Source organism: Triticum aestivum, chromosome 2B, assembly GCF_018294505.1.
Source record: "Triticum aestivum cultivar Chinese Spring chromosome 2B, IWGSC CS RefSeq v2.1, whole genome shotgun sequence".
NCBI lineage: Eukaryota > Viridiplantae > Streptophyta > Magnoliopsida > Poales > Poaceae > Triticum > Triticum aestivum.
This window is the reverse complement of record NC_057798.1, coordinates 11,352,015-11,363,765: the sequence shown is the minus strand read 5'-3', so window position 1 is coordinate 11,363,765 and position 11,751 is coordinate 11,352,015. Positions and strand designations below refer to the sequence as shown.

The following is an 11,751-nucleotide window of genomic DNA, read 5'->3' as shown; positions in this document are numbered from 1 at the left end:
TAAGGCTTCACTCAGACCAGTGATGCCAATTTGCAAAAGATAAATACAAAAAAATGCACTCTTCCCTATAATGAAGTTTATAATGCATGTGTTATTATTTGTTATCATTTTTTGAATAAATTAGCATCTGTCCAGTTGTACGATATCTGAAATTTAAACAATTGCATTTTGAATAATTGTATCTGAAATTTATTTATAATATGTATTCCAACAATATTTATGCTGTGCAGGTGCACGGGTAGATGACTAGTACACAAAACAGAAAATTGCACAGTTGTGGTCGGTACCGCCAACCCGCTAGCCTATATCAACTAGTGATCACCTCGTAGAGTATATTGACTCTTGTGTTGTATAAAAGGTTTTCATTGTTCATGAAATATTGGTATTTCAGTAGCTGGTCCATCATCAGAGTACTACCTATTTGAATTGCACATTTCTCAAATAACCTGGTTCACATTTTTGTAATAAGTTGTTTCAGATTTTGAAATAATCTCTTTCACAATGATATATTATAATTTTACTTTTTGTGGTTACTAGTTCACAATTCAGAACCTACATTTCAATTTTCACTAGCTTGTTACACAAAAAACAAATATTTCAACTGCACATTTCTCAGATAAACTATTTCACTGTTTTGAAATAAATTATTTCACACTTTGAAATAATCAGTTTCACAATGATATATTATAATGTATTTTTGTGGTTGCTATTTCACAATTCAGAAGCTACATGTTTCTTTTCACTGGCTAGTTTCAGAAGCCACATAACATATTTTACTCTTTTGAAGTTAAACTATTATACATTTCCAAATAATCAGTTTCACAAGTTGACCTTTCAGTTTCATTTTTTTAACTTTCAAAACCGACATTTCTTCTCCACTGGCTTATTTCACAAAAAACATATATTTCAACTGCACATTTCTTTGATAACCCATTTTACAGTTTTAGTTGTTTGACATTTTTGAATAATCAATTTCAGAATGATACATTACATTTTCACTTTTTGTGGTTGCTATTTCACAATTCATAAGCTACATTTTTTTTCAGTGGCTTGTTTGTAGGATCGGAAATATGTCTAGAGGGGCGGTGATTAGACTACTTGACCAAACAAAAATCTGTCTTTTTCCCAATTTTAGTTGTGGGAAGATTTTAGCAATTAGCAGAAGTCAAGCAATCAACCTACACATGCAATTCTAAGAGTATAGCAGCGGAATGTAAAACATTGCATAAGAAGGTAAAGGGAAGGGTTTGGAGAAAGCAAACACAATGGAGACACGGAAATTTTTGGCGTGCTTCCGATAAGTGGTGCTATCGTACGTCCACGTTAATGGAGACTTCAACCCGCGAAGGATAACGGCTGCGCGAGTCGACGAAGGGTCCACGAAGAAGCAAGCTTGTCTATCCCACCATGGCGATTACCCACGAAGGGCTTGCTTCACCTGGGTAGATCTTCACGAAGTAGGCGATCTCCTTGCCCTTACAAACTTCTTGGTTCAACTCCACAACATGTCAAAGGCTCCCAAGCGACACCTAACCAATCTAGGAGACACCACTCTCCAAAAGGTAATAGACGGTGTGTTGATGATGAACCCCTTGCTCTTGTGCTTCAAATGATAGTCTCCCCAACACTCAACACTTTCTCACAGATTTGAATATGGTGGAAGAAGAATATGAGTGGAAAGCAACTTGGAAAAGGCTACAGAGCAAGGTTCAAATGGTAGGATTGGAATATCTTGATCTCAACGCATGAGTACACTACTAGGGAAAACCCTAGTAGTAGCGCATGTTTTGAGGCTATCAGCAGCGCGGGCACCCACCTACCAATAAGGCGCTACAGCTAACTGTTAGTAGTAGCGCTATCTGTGCCCGCGCTACTACTATTGACTATATCAGTAGCGCGTTTTCGGAACGCGCTACAATTAGTTAGCTGTAGCGATTTCCTAAGCCCGCGCTACTGTTATATCTTTCACCATTTCCCCACTCCAGCTTCAATAAACTGCAATTTCCAGATACTAGGTACTACTAGATATCAATTTCATAAAGCATTATAGGTACTAGGTAGTACTCCCTCGGTTCCAAATTACTCGTCGTGGTTTTAGTTCAAATTGGAACTAAAACCATGATGAGTAATTTGGAACCGAGGGAGTACTAGATAATAATTTCACATATACTCAACATGCATCCTCAAGCAGTACAAGGTGACATCGACGACGATCTTCATATGTAGTTCTAGATGATATCGATGACGATCATCATATGTAGTTCTACATGATATCGACGACGATCATCATATGTAGTTCTAGATGATATAGCCACACACACATATGTAGTTCTAGATGATATCGACGACGATCATCATCCTCAAGCCTGGGCGGTGGGTGTTCCTGATAGTAATTAGGATGGTCCGTCCAACACGAAGATTCTTGTCAACGAGGAATCTCTTCCACCCAACCGAGTTTAAGTGTGTGCGACCGTCTGTGTCGCGGTAAGTACAGGTGGTGACGGAGCCCCTTGCGGTAAGGCGTAGTCCAGCTGAGCCTTCTTCATCAGGCTCGATACCACAACTCACAGATAGGTTCTTTGGCAATTTCTGAATAAGAAAAACATATCAATTAATAAATAGCCTCACACATACTCTTGCAAATATATTTCTATTAAGTCTAGATTTCTACACTATCAAAAGACACAGTACTATGCATTTGTACTAATTAATCATGAATTCTACTAATAAGTATATATGGATTATCTACACTATTAATAGTTCCTTGGATTCTACACTAATAAGCATGTGATCAGACTCTACACTAAAGCATATCAATGACTAGATTCCACACAACATATCATTGGACTCTACACTAAGCATATCATCGGATAATTTGCATTTGGAAGTATAACATACCATATCATGTCGATCGACCATGGTACTTGTCAGGCGGGTCACGAATGGAACCCCGACAAAGTCAGCACGTGGTGGAATTATGTCCCATAGGTTGCACACCTCCTCCTCGCTCAGTCTCATTCTTTGAGCTACGATGGCTTCATGAAGTGGGTTCTCATCATCTTCATCGAGTGGGTCCTCATTATATTCATCATCTTCTTCATCTGCATCATCTTCGTCATCTTCATCATCTTCCACCAGGTTGAGATAAATGACAGCTAGCTTGGGTCTTTCTGCTCTGAAGGAGAAGCTGATCAACTCACCACCAGTAAGACGCATGCGGGCGAGGAAATGGGCCCATCCATCTCCTCCAATCTGCGACATATTGCGTCCTTTCTCGACCTCCATAGTGTACGGCCCCCCAGAAGCCTCAAATGTCACAGTGTCTCCTGTCAGCTTGTTGAATGTCAACCTCATATTGCATGGGACGGTCTGTGTAAGAAAAGAAAAATGACACAATGCAGTAATGCCAACACTAAATATAAAATAGTTGTTACATTTCATCTAATTTCTTACCGCCGCATGACGAAAACTCGGCTGGAAGTAGATGCCAAACAGCTTGCCAGTTGCAAGGCTGCTGGCGCACCTTGACTTGCACAGTCGACATAGTGGTGGTGGTGGTGGCGCCATTTTCCTAAAGCAATATGAGCAAAGGATTAATGATTCACTTCACAGAAAAGAAAAACAGTAGCATGTGATATTTTCCTAAAGCAATATGAGCAAAGGATTAATGATTCACTTCACAGGAAAGAAAAACAGTAGCATAATGGTGGTGGTGCCATTTTATGGACATATTAGATGACAAGGTACCACGTACCAAAGCATTTCGGTGGCACCTATTGCCGAAAAAATAACAATAAAATGGTTCATACTAAATCAACTAAATCAACTAGCATACTAAATCCACTAGCATACTAAATCAACTATATCAAAATGTTCCAAATCAACTAAATCAACTAGCCTACTAAATCAACTAAATCAACTAGCCTACTAAATCAACTAAATCAACTAGCCTACTAATCAACTAAGTCAAAATGTTCTAAATCAACTAAATTAACTAGCCTACTAAATCAACTAAATCAGAATGTTGCATATCGACTAAATCAGAATGTTGCATATGAACTAGCCTACTAAATCAAAATGTAGCAGGGAGGAGGGAGAAGGACGGGCGACTCGAGGAGGGAGAAGAGAGTAGGATGGAGGAGGAAGGCGGAGTGAGGAGGGGCTGGCCGGCGGCGAGTGAAGGGAGAATGGAGGAGGAAGGCGGAGCGAGGAGGGGTCGGCCAGCGGATAGTGGAGGGAGGACGGAGGAGGAGGCCGGTATCGAGTCCAGCGAGGAGGATGAGGTGACGGCGGCGCAGATCAGAGGAGGGGCGACTGGGGAGGACTGGCGGCGCGGGGGTTGAGGGGGAGAGATCGAGTGTGTGTGTGTGAGTGTGATCTGGATCGGATAGGTGAGTGGGGGGAGATGGAATGGTTTAGCAGTAGCGCACTATAGCAAAATGCGCTACTGCTAAACGACCTATCAGTAGCGCCTTTGACCGAGAACACGCTACTGCTATGTTAGACATAGACATAAAAAATACATTGATCATCAATTGTCTTTTTGTGTACAATCTGATTTGTCAATAGGAATCCTCGACGGTTGGTTTAAGAACAGGCGAGGATTCCTATTGTGGCCACAGATCCTACACATAGAGTTCAATGAAGACCAAGTGATTGTGAAAGTTGTAGAAGTAACATATTTAAGGTGGTACAAACTCTCTTCACGGAGCGAGGTGGGACTAAATTTTTGTAGTAGCCTTAGTAGTAGCGATTATTGCGTAAATGCGCTGCTGCTACGATCCGTAGCAGCAGCGCGCTTTGTATTAACACGCTGCTGCTATAATTGGCCTCGCGGCGGCATCGTGGGAATTTCAGCAGTAGCGCGTCCTAGAGTGTGCGCGCTATTGATAAACTTGTACCAGCAGCGAGTTTTGATAGCAAGCACTACTGCTACGTAGCAGCAACGCCTGATTTTAAAGCACGTTGCTGGTAAGATTCTGTGTATAGGCTTTTCCCTAGTAGTGGTAGGTGGTTCTCTCTTAGAAAATGAATGATATAAGTTGATACGTCTCCAAAGTATATATAATTTTTTATTGTTCCATGCTATTATATTATCTATTTTGGATGTTTTATATTTATTATGGTACTGTTCTATATCATTTTTTGGGACTAACCTATTAATCTAGTGCCCTGTGCCAGTTGCCATTTTTTCCTTGTTTTTGACTTTGTCAGAAAGGAGTATCAAATGGAGTCCAAACAGAATAAAACTGGCATGATGATTTTACTTGGACGAGTAGACACCTACGTAACTTGGAGAGAGGGCCAGAATAGTCCCGAGGGCACCACAAGCCCTCAAGACGCGCCCTAGGGGGGCGCCCCTGGCTTGTGGGCTCCTCGGGAGTCCCCCAACCCTAAAACCACCTCTATATATTCTCAAATATCCCATCATTATCAGAAGCGTCCAAAAAAGATACTTTTCCGTTGCCGCAAGGTTCTTTTCTCGGGAGATCCCATTTGGGGACTTTTCCTGGCGATCTGCTGGAGTGGGTTTCGATCATGGAGGGCCTCTACATCAACCTTGCTGCCCTTCCGGTGATGCATGAGTAGTTTACCACAGACCTATGGGTCCATAGCTAGTAGCTAGATGAATTCTTCTCTCTCTTTGATCTTCAATACCATGTTCTCCTCGACCTTCTTGGAGTTCTATCCGATGTAATCTTGTTTTGCGGTATGTTTGTTGATACACGATGAATTTTGGGTTTATGATCAGATTATCTATGAATAATATTTAATTCTCCTCTCAATTCTTATATGCATGATTTAAATAGCTTTGTAGTTCTCTCCGATCTATTGATTTGGTTTGGCCAACTAAGTTGATCTATCTTGCAGTGGGAGAGGTGCTTTGTGATGGGTTCAATCTTGCAGTGTTCTCACCCAGTGACATAGTAGGGGTAGCGAGGACATATTGTATTGTGGCCATTAAGGGTGAAAAGATGGGGTTTATATCTTATTGCTTGAGTTTATCCCTCTACATCATGTTTTCTTGCTTAAAGTGTTGCCCTGTTCTCCTGAACTTAATACTCTTGTGTGGATTAATGGTAGTAGAAGCAGAATCGGTTCGGTCTACTTGTCATGGACGTAATGCCTATATTCATGATCATTGCCTTAGTTATCGTCATAACTATGCGCTTTTCTATCAATTGCTCAACACCAACCCTCAAACCGCGCACATACGTCGGGGCAGTGTTTCTAACGTGTTGTGCCATCCAACACAGTCTGTATTGGTCCGACGGGAGTCCAGAATGCTGCCACGCCCGCTCCAGCCCACCAAAAACCTATGCTTGCTTTCCATCTGAAACATTCAGCGCCGCGTTCATGCACGGCTAGAGCGGACGCGACTTCTCACTGGCATCGACATTGAAGAGACACGCCGACCGAGAGATTGTCACCCTATACTGATGTGATGAATACCTTATATTGGAAGATTTCCGTGTCAGGTGTATTCTCGGTTAAGTCCATGTACACGGACTTGATAAACACCGGTCCTATCCCAAAGTCGCTTCACATCTGGAAAGTCAAGGTGCCTTTAAAATAAAGTTGTTTATGTGGTTTGTGCACAAGGGAGTGATTTTGACTAAGAATAACTTGCCAAAGCGAAGTTGGCAGGGTAGTAAACGGTGTTATTTTTGTGATTAGGACGAATCAATATAACATCTCTTTCTCCAGTGTCCACTCGCCAAGCTATTGTGGCAAACTATTCATGCGTCCTTTAATATTTCTCCTCTTAGCAGTTGATCAAGTTTATCTGAGACGTGGTTATCTGGGGTAGAGTCTAAGACAACGACACATATTTGAGTAGGAGTGTGTGCATTCCTTTGAGCATATGGAGTTCTCAAAATGATGTCACCTTTTAACAGACAAACAATCACCAATTTTTTGCAGATTATCATCCGGGAGTCTGATTGGATCCATACGGACGTTACTATGTCATGTAGACCACGGGGAGCATATGGATTTTGTGTGGCCGCTAGGAGAAGGTCGGACACTTACAACCGGTTTGAATGTCGGTCCAATAATAAAATAGGTGTCTGGTCATCTTACACTATTTTCGTCGGTTGTGGGACTTTTTCAGTTTATTTTGTGGATTGCTTGAGACGATATTTTGAACCTAGTACTTTGTTTAATAGAATGGTTGTGTTCATCAGGTAATGCAGAGGGTGGGGTCATTCTTCTTTTCGGAAAAAGTTAGCAAAAAGAAGGTTATTTATGGGAAGAGCCATAGAATTGTTGATGCAAAAGATGTGGTGTTTTTTGCTGGCAACACATGTGCTTATGTCAGAAAAAATAATCTGAACTTGTGGCACAGAGTAGTCAGAACTGCTTTGGTACAACTATAAATGGCCTTGTATAAATAAACAGAGCCATCAGTGTTTTGATTTTTTTTTTCGTGGTGCAGCTAAGCCTTCAGTGTTGTTACCCACTGTAAGGTGAAGTTGTCTTCTCCCGGCAATTGAGCTGCCATGGCGACTAGCACGAGAGAGCGACCGACCACGGCGACGACGCGTTCGTGCGACGGGCGGCGGCATGCACAGGCGCCGACAAGCGGTGCTACTTGGGCCAAATCACCTCCCCTTAATTAATTACGTACTCGGCGAGGTGCGTACGGTGTACGGTCAACCGGATCAAAGCGACCGACCACGGCACTGGCCAGAACGCTGGGAGGAAGTGTGGTGTCTCTGGCGGCGCCATCACGTGGTCAGTCCGTTTCAGGAGATCCACTAGTTTGTTTCTAGTAATCTCTACCTTCTTCCCCTCATGATTGCTGTGGTTATTACATGAAATAAAGAGTGCATTTAAGCCAAACCCTATATACATAGGCACTCCATTCACGAATAAGTGTGCATTTACCTTTTGTCTTTAAAACTTTTTCACCGGCTCCCGGGTGAACAGTAACCCAAAAAATAGTACTATATGTTTTCGAAAAATTCTGAAATTCCTGATAGATGTTTGTGTTAGTGTCGCAAGTATGCATGTCAATTTTGATGGGTGTTTCCTCGGAAAAATTAAATAAATTTCGGGTGACATTTTGGGGTAACTTTTGGTGTTCAATTTGTCTTTTTTGCACAAGCCAAAATATTTAACCTTTTTGCTTCAAAATTTGCATGTAGCATTTGGATGTGACTAAATACATAAACAAACTTTGCCTTGATTTTTTTTTCATTTCAAAAATTTCTTTTGGCCCCGGGAGCGCACGTGCTCCCGGGAGCCAAATTGACTTTCCGAATAGTTTATGAACCTTTTAAGCACTTCACTGTAAATAATATATGCTGGACAAATCTAAACATTAAGAATGTAGGATCAAAGCATCAAGCCATGCTGACGCAAACACGGCTTCCACGTCTCACTCTGCAAGTCCACCACCCCCGCTGGCCTATATATACATGGATCTCGATCTCCTCACTCCCAGCAGACCACCACTGACCTCAACATCACACTCACAGAACCACCATTGCCAGCTGAGGGTAGAATAGATGGACCAGACCGGCAAGGGATACGTGACCATGACGTCGGTGCCGCCGAAGCGGCCGGCAGGGCGGACCAAGACGCTGCACCCGGTGTACCGCGGCGTGCGGCGCCGCGCGGGGCGGTGGGTGAGCGAGGTGCGCGAGCCCAACAAGAAGTCGCGCATCTGGCTCGGCACCTTCGCCACCCCGGAGGCCGCCGCGCGCGCCCATGACGTGGCCGCCCTCGCCCTGCGCGGCCGCGGTGCCTGCGTCAACTTCGCTGACTCCGCGTCCCTCCTCGTGGTCGACCCGGCCACGCTCTGCACGCCCGAGGACATCCGCACCGCCGCCATCGCGCTCGCCGAGGCTGCGTGCCCCGCCGCGGCCCAGGCGTCCGCGTCCGCGCCCGCCCCGGCGACGATGACGATGCAGGATGCCGCGGCGGTGCCGTATGACGACGACTACGGCTTGCAGTACGTTGACATGGACCTGCATTCCTACTACTACGATGGGATGGGTGCCGGCGGAGGCTGGAGTATGAACGGAGACGATGACGATGACGACGACGGCGCCGGAGACATTACGCTGTGGAGCTACTGATTGAGTTGTCTCGATCGATTCGCTTGCCCTTGGTGCTGCTGTGCGACGTACGCGCGTACGATGGAGAAGACGAGACAGAGTTGGTAGGCAAGAAATAATCCATGCACGCACGTACTAGGAGTAAGAGCATGCAAAAATTGTTTGTTTTTTCTTTTGGAACGATCTGATCAATTTCAAACGGCCTGGAAGTTTTGTAACATGTATTGGAATAAGGGCCTTGATCATGAAAACAAAAGGATTCATTGAAGGCTCGCTCGCGTGAAGTTGATGCTCTCTTTGTGGAAAGCATGCGTGCAATGCAAAGGTTGATACTTGATAGTCTAGCCGACAGCCAGCGCATGCACTAGGCAACCCGGATCTCTGCATTTATTTATTTTATTGATCACAAATAGCTATGATATGTAGTTGATCTGAATTTACAATTTGGATACTCCCTCCGTTTAGATGTATAAGTCATCTCAGGTTGTGCATATTAGGTGGGCACCACGACCAAGCCGGATGGGAAAACGAGAGAACTTAATGTTTTTTTGCTAATTAATAGCATTGCATGCAATGAACTAACCACTACATGTCATGTTTAGGCTAGTCGTAATAATAGTATCATAAGTGGTATCATGTATGTCAACTAGACTTTTTGGATGATGTGGCACACAATTAAATGAGGAAAGAGAGGATGCAGTATTATCATACCATGATATCGTATCATATTAAATGATATACTACTTTCTTTCATGCATGACAATTAATAAGGCAACCTAAGATACTAATTTATGATACTATGCATTACAGAAGTAGTATCATATACTAGTATCATATGCATGATACTAGTACATGATACTTCCCATTACAACCAGCCTTAGTAGTCTCAAGTCATTGAAAGCATGCACGGCCCACGTCTCTTATTGATTAATATGTCATGAAACAAGAAACGAGGAGAAAGTTAATGTATCGTGCCTAAGTGTTTTGGGAATATTTGGTTTCGTAAGGTGACTTACACACGTAACGGAGGGAGTAGTCAATTTTTTGAAAGGAGGAACCGACCGAGGAGAAATAAATTTTCGGCCGACTTACATAATGCGAGTCTCATTATTGATGCACATACTCTCATTCAACAGGCAGTCGGGCATGTATTCAGCTCGCTTTACTTGGGTGGAGATTAATAGTACTACTTTTCTGCATGCAGGTCACGAGAAAACCGTACAAGGTCAAGTTGCATGTGTCGATTAATTGATAATTATACACTTGTTGCACCGGCCATAATCGACGCGTTTGGGTGGACGGCCCAACTGTGTTGCTTCGCTTCCATCCGCAGTGGCCAGTGGGATTCGGTCGGTGAATCCTCTGCACTGCCGTCCTTTTGGTGTTGGGTAAGGGCATCTCCAAGCACGTGTAGTTTCTACACACAGTAACATAAAAAAAATCAAAAAATTCGGAGCTGTTTGCAACTCCAACTCCTTTTCATGAGCATCCGCTGAGCAGTTTGGAGTCTGGACGGTCGTCCCGTACGAGTCCGACACCACTGGTCAATTGAAAATCCGTTTGGTCCTATCCTCTTTCATCTCATCCCTGATTTCTTTTCTTTCGCATCGACATCATTCTTTGGTCCGACGTCGTCGACTGTACCTCTCTGGCAACCACCGCACTATTGCCGGATGCCCGCAACCCTCACCACGTGCCCGCTCGCCTTGTACTACGATGCCGTCCACCCAAGATCCGTCTGCAACCTCCACCCATTGTCAATGCCGTTCATGGCGGACACCATGTCCGTCAGGTGTTCAGTCAAATGCCATTAGGCTTGTTTTTAAACTTCAGGTAGTTTCTTAGAGTAAGCAGGATGGCGGCAATACTCGGTAATAGAGGATGAGCAGTTGTGCGATTAGTGGTAGTCCATCTCTGCGGACTTCATAGGCAGGAGCGCAAGAGGCGGAGTCTTTTGGCAGCGTGTGCATGCTTCATTTCATGCGCGAAAGCACATTGCATCCCACAACATGCATATCATCCACGAACACAATGTGAAGCCGTTAGCGCATCGATGATACATCATCCAGAACTCTGTCATGAAGTTTTATCGCACGGTTGAAAGGTTGGAGGCAATGTGGCCATTGCGCACGGCAACCATGGAGAACGAAGTTTTGCTTCTTCTTGCTCCACATGTTTATTAATTCAGTCATTCACTCAATGTTGCTCTACACGTTGGGTAGCCGGCACGCGATGTCGTGATGTACTATAGGTCAGAGGGCACACTACTAGGGAAAACCCTAGTAGTAGCGCGGGTTTTGAGGCTAGCAGCAGCGCGGGTGACCGCGCTACTAATAAGGTGCTGCAGCTAACTTATAATAGTAGCACGGTCCGCATCCGCACTACTACTGTTGACGATATCAGCAGCGCTTTTCCGGAACGCGCTACTATTATTTAGCTGTAGCGATTTCATTGTCCCTTGCTACTGCTATATCTTTCATTATTTTCCACCGTACCCTTTCCCTTTGTACCCCTTTCCCTTTCAGATAATAGGTACTACTAGATATGAAATTCATAAACCATTATAAGTACTAAGTGGTACTCCCTTTGTTCCAAATTACTCGGTGTGGTTTTAGTTCAAACCACGACGAGTAATTTGGCATGAAGGGAGTACTAGATAAAAATTTCATGCATAGTCAACATGCAT

General features: G+C 43.7%; 1 protein-coding gene across 1 annotated transcript; it reads left to right on the top strand.

The window, feature by feature from the left end:
* The first annotated feature begins 8,343 nt into the window (after window positions 1-8,343).
* Window positions 8,344-9,178, top strand: LOC123039926 (dehydration-responsive element-binding protein 1C-like). Its single transcript, XM_044462898.1, has one exon. It carries the CDS (start codon window positions 8,514-8,516, stop codon window positions 9,084-9,086), a length of 573 nt encoding a protein of 190 aa, XP_044318833.1. The 5' UTR covers window positions 8,344-8,513; the 3' UTR covers window positions 9,087-9,178.
* Window positions 9,179-11,751: the final 2,573 nt, after the last annotated feature.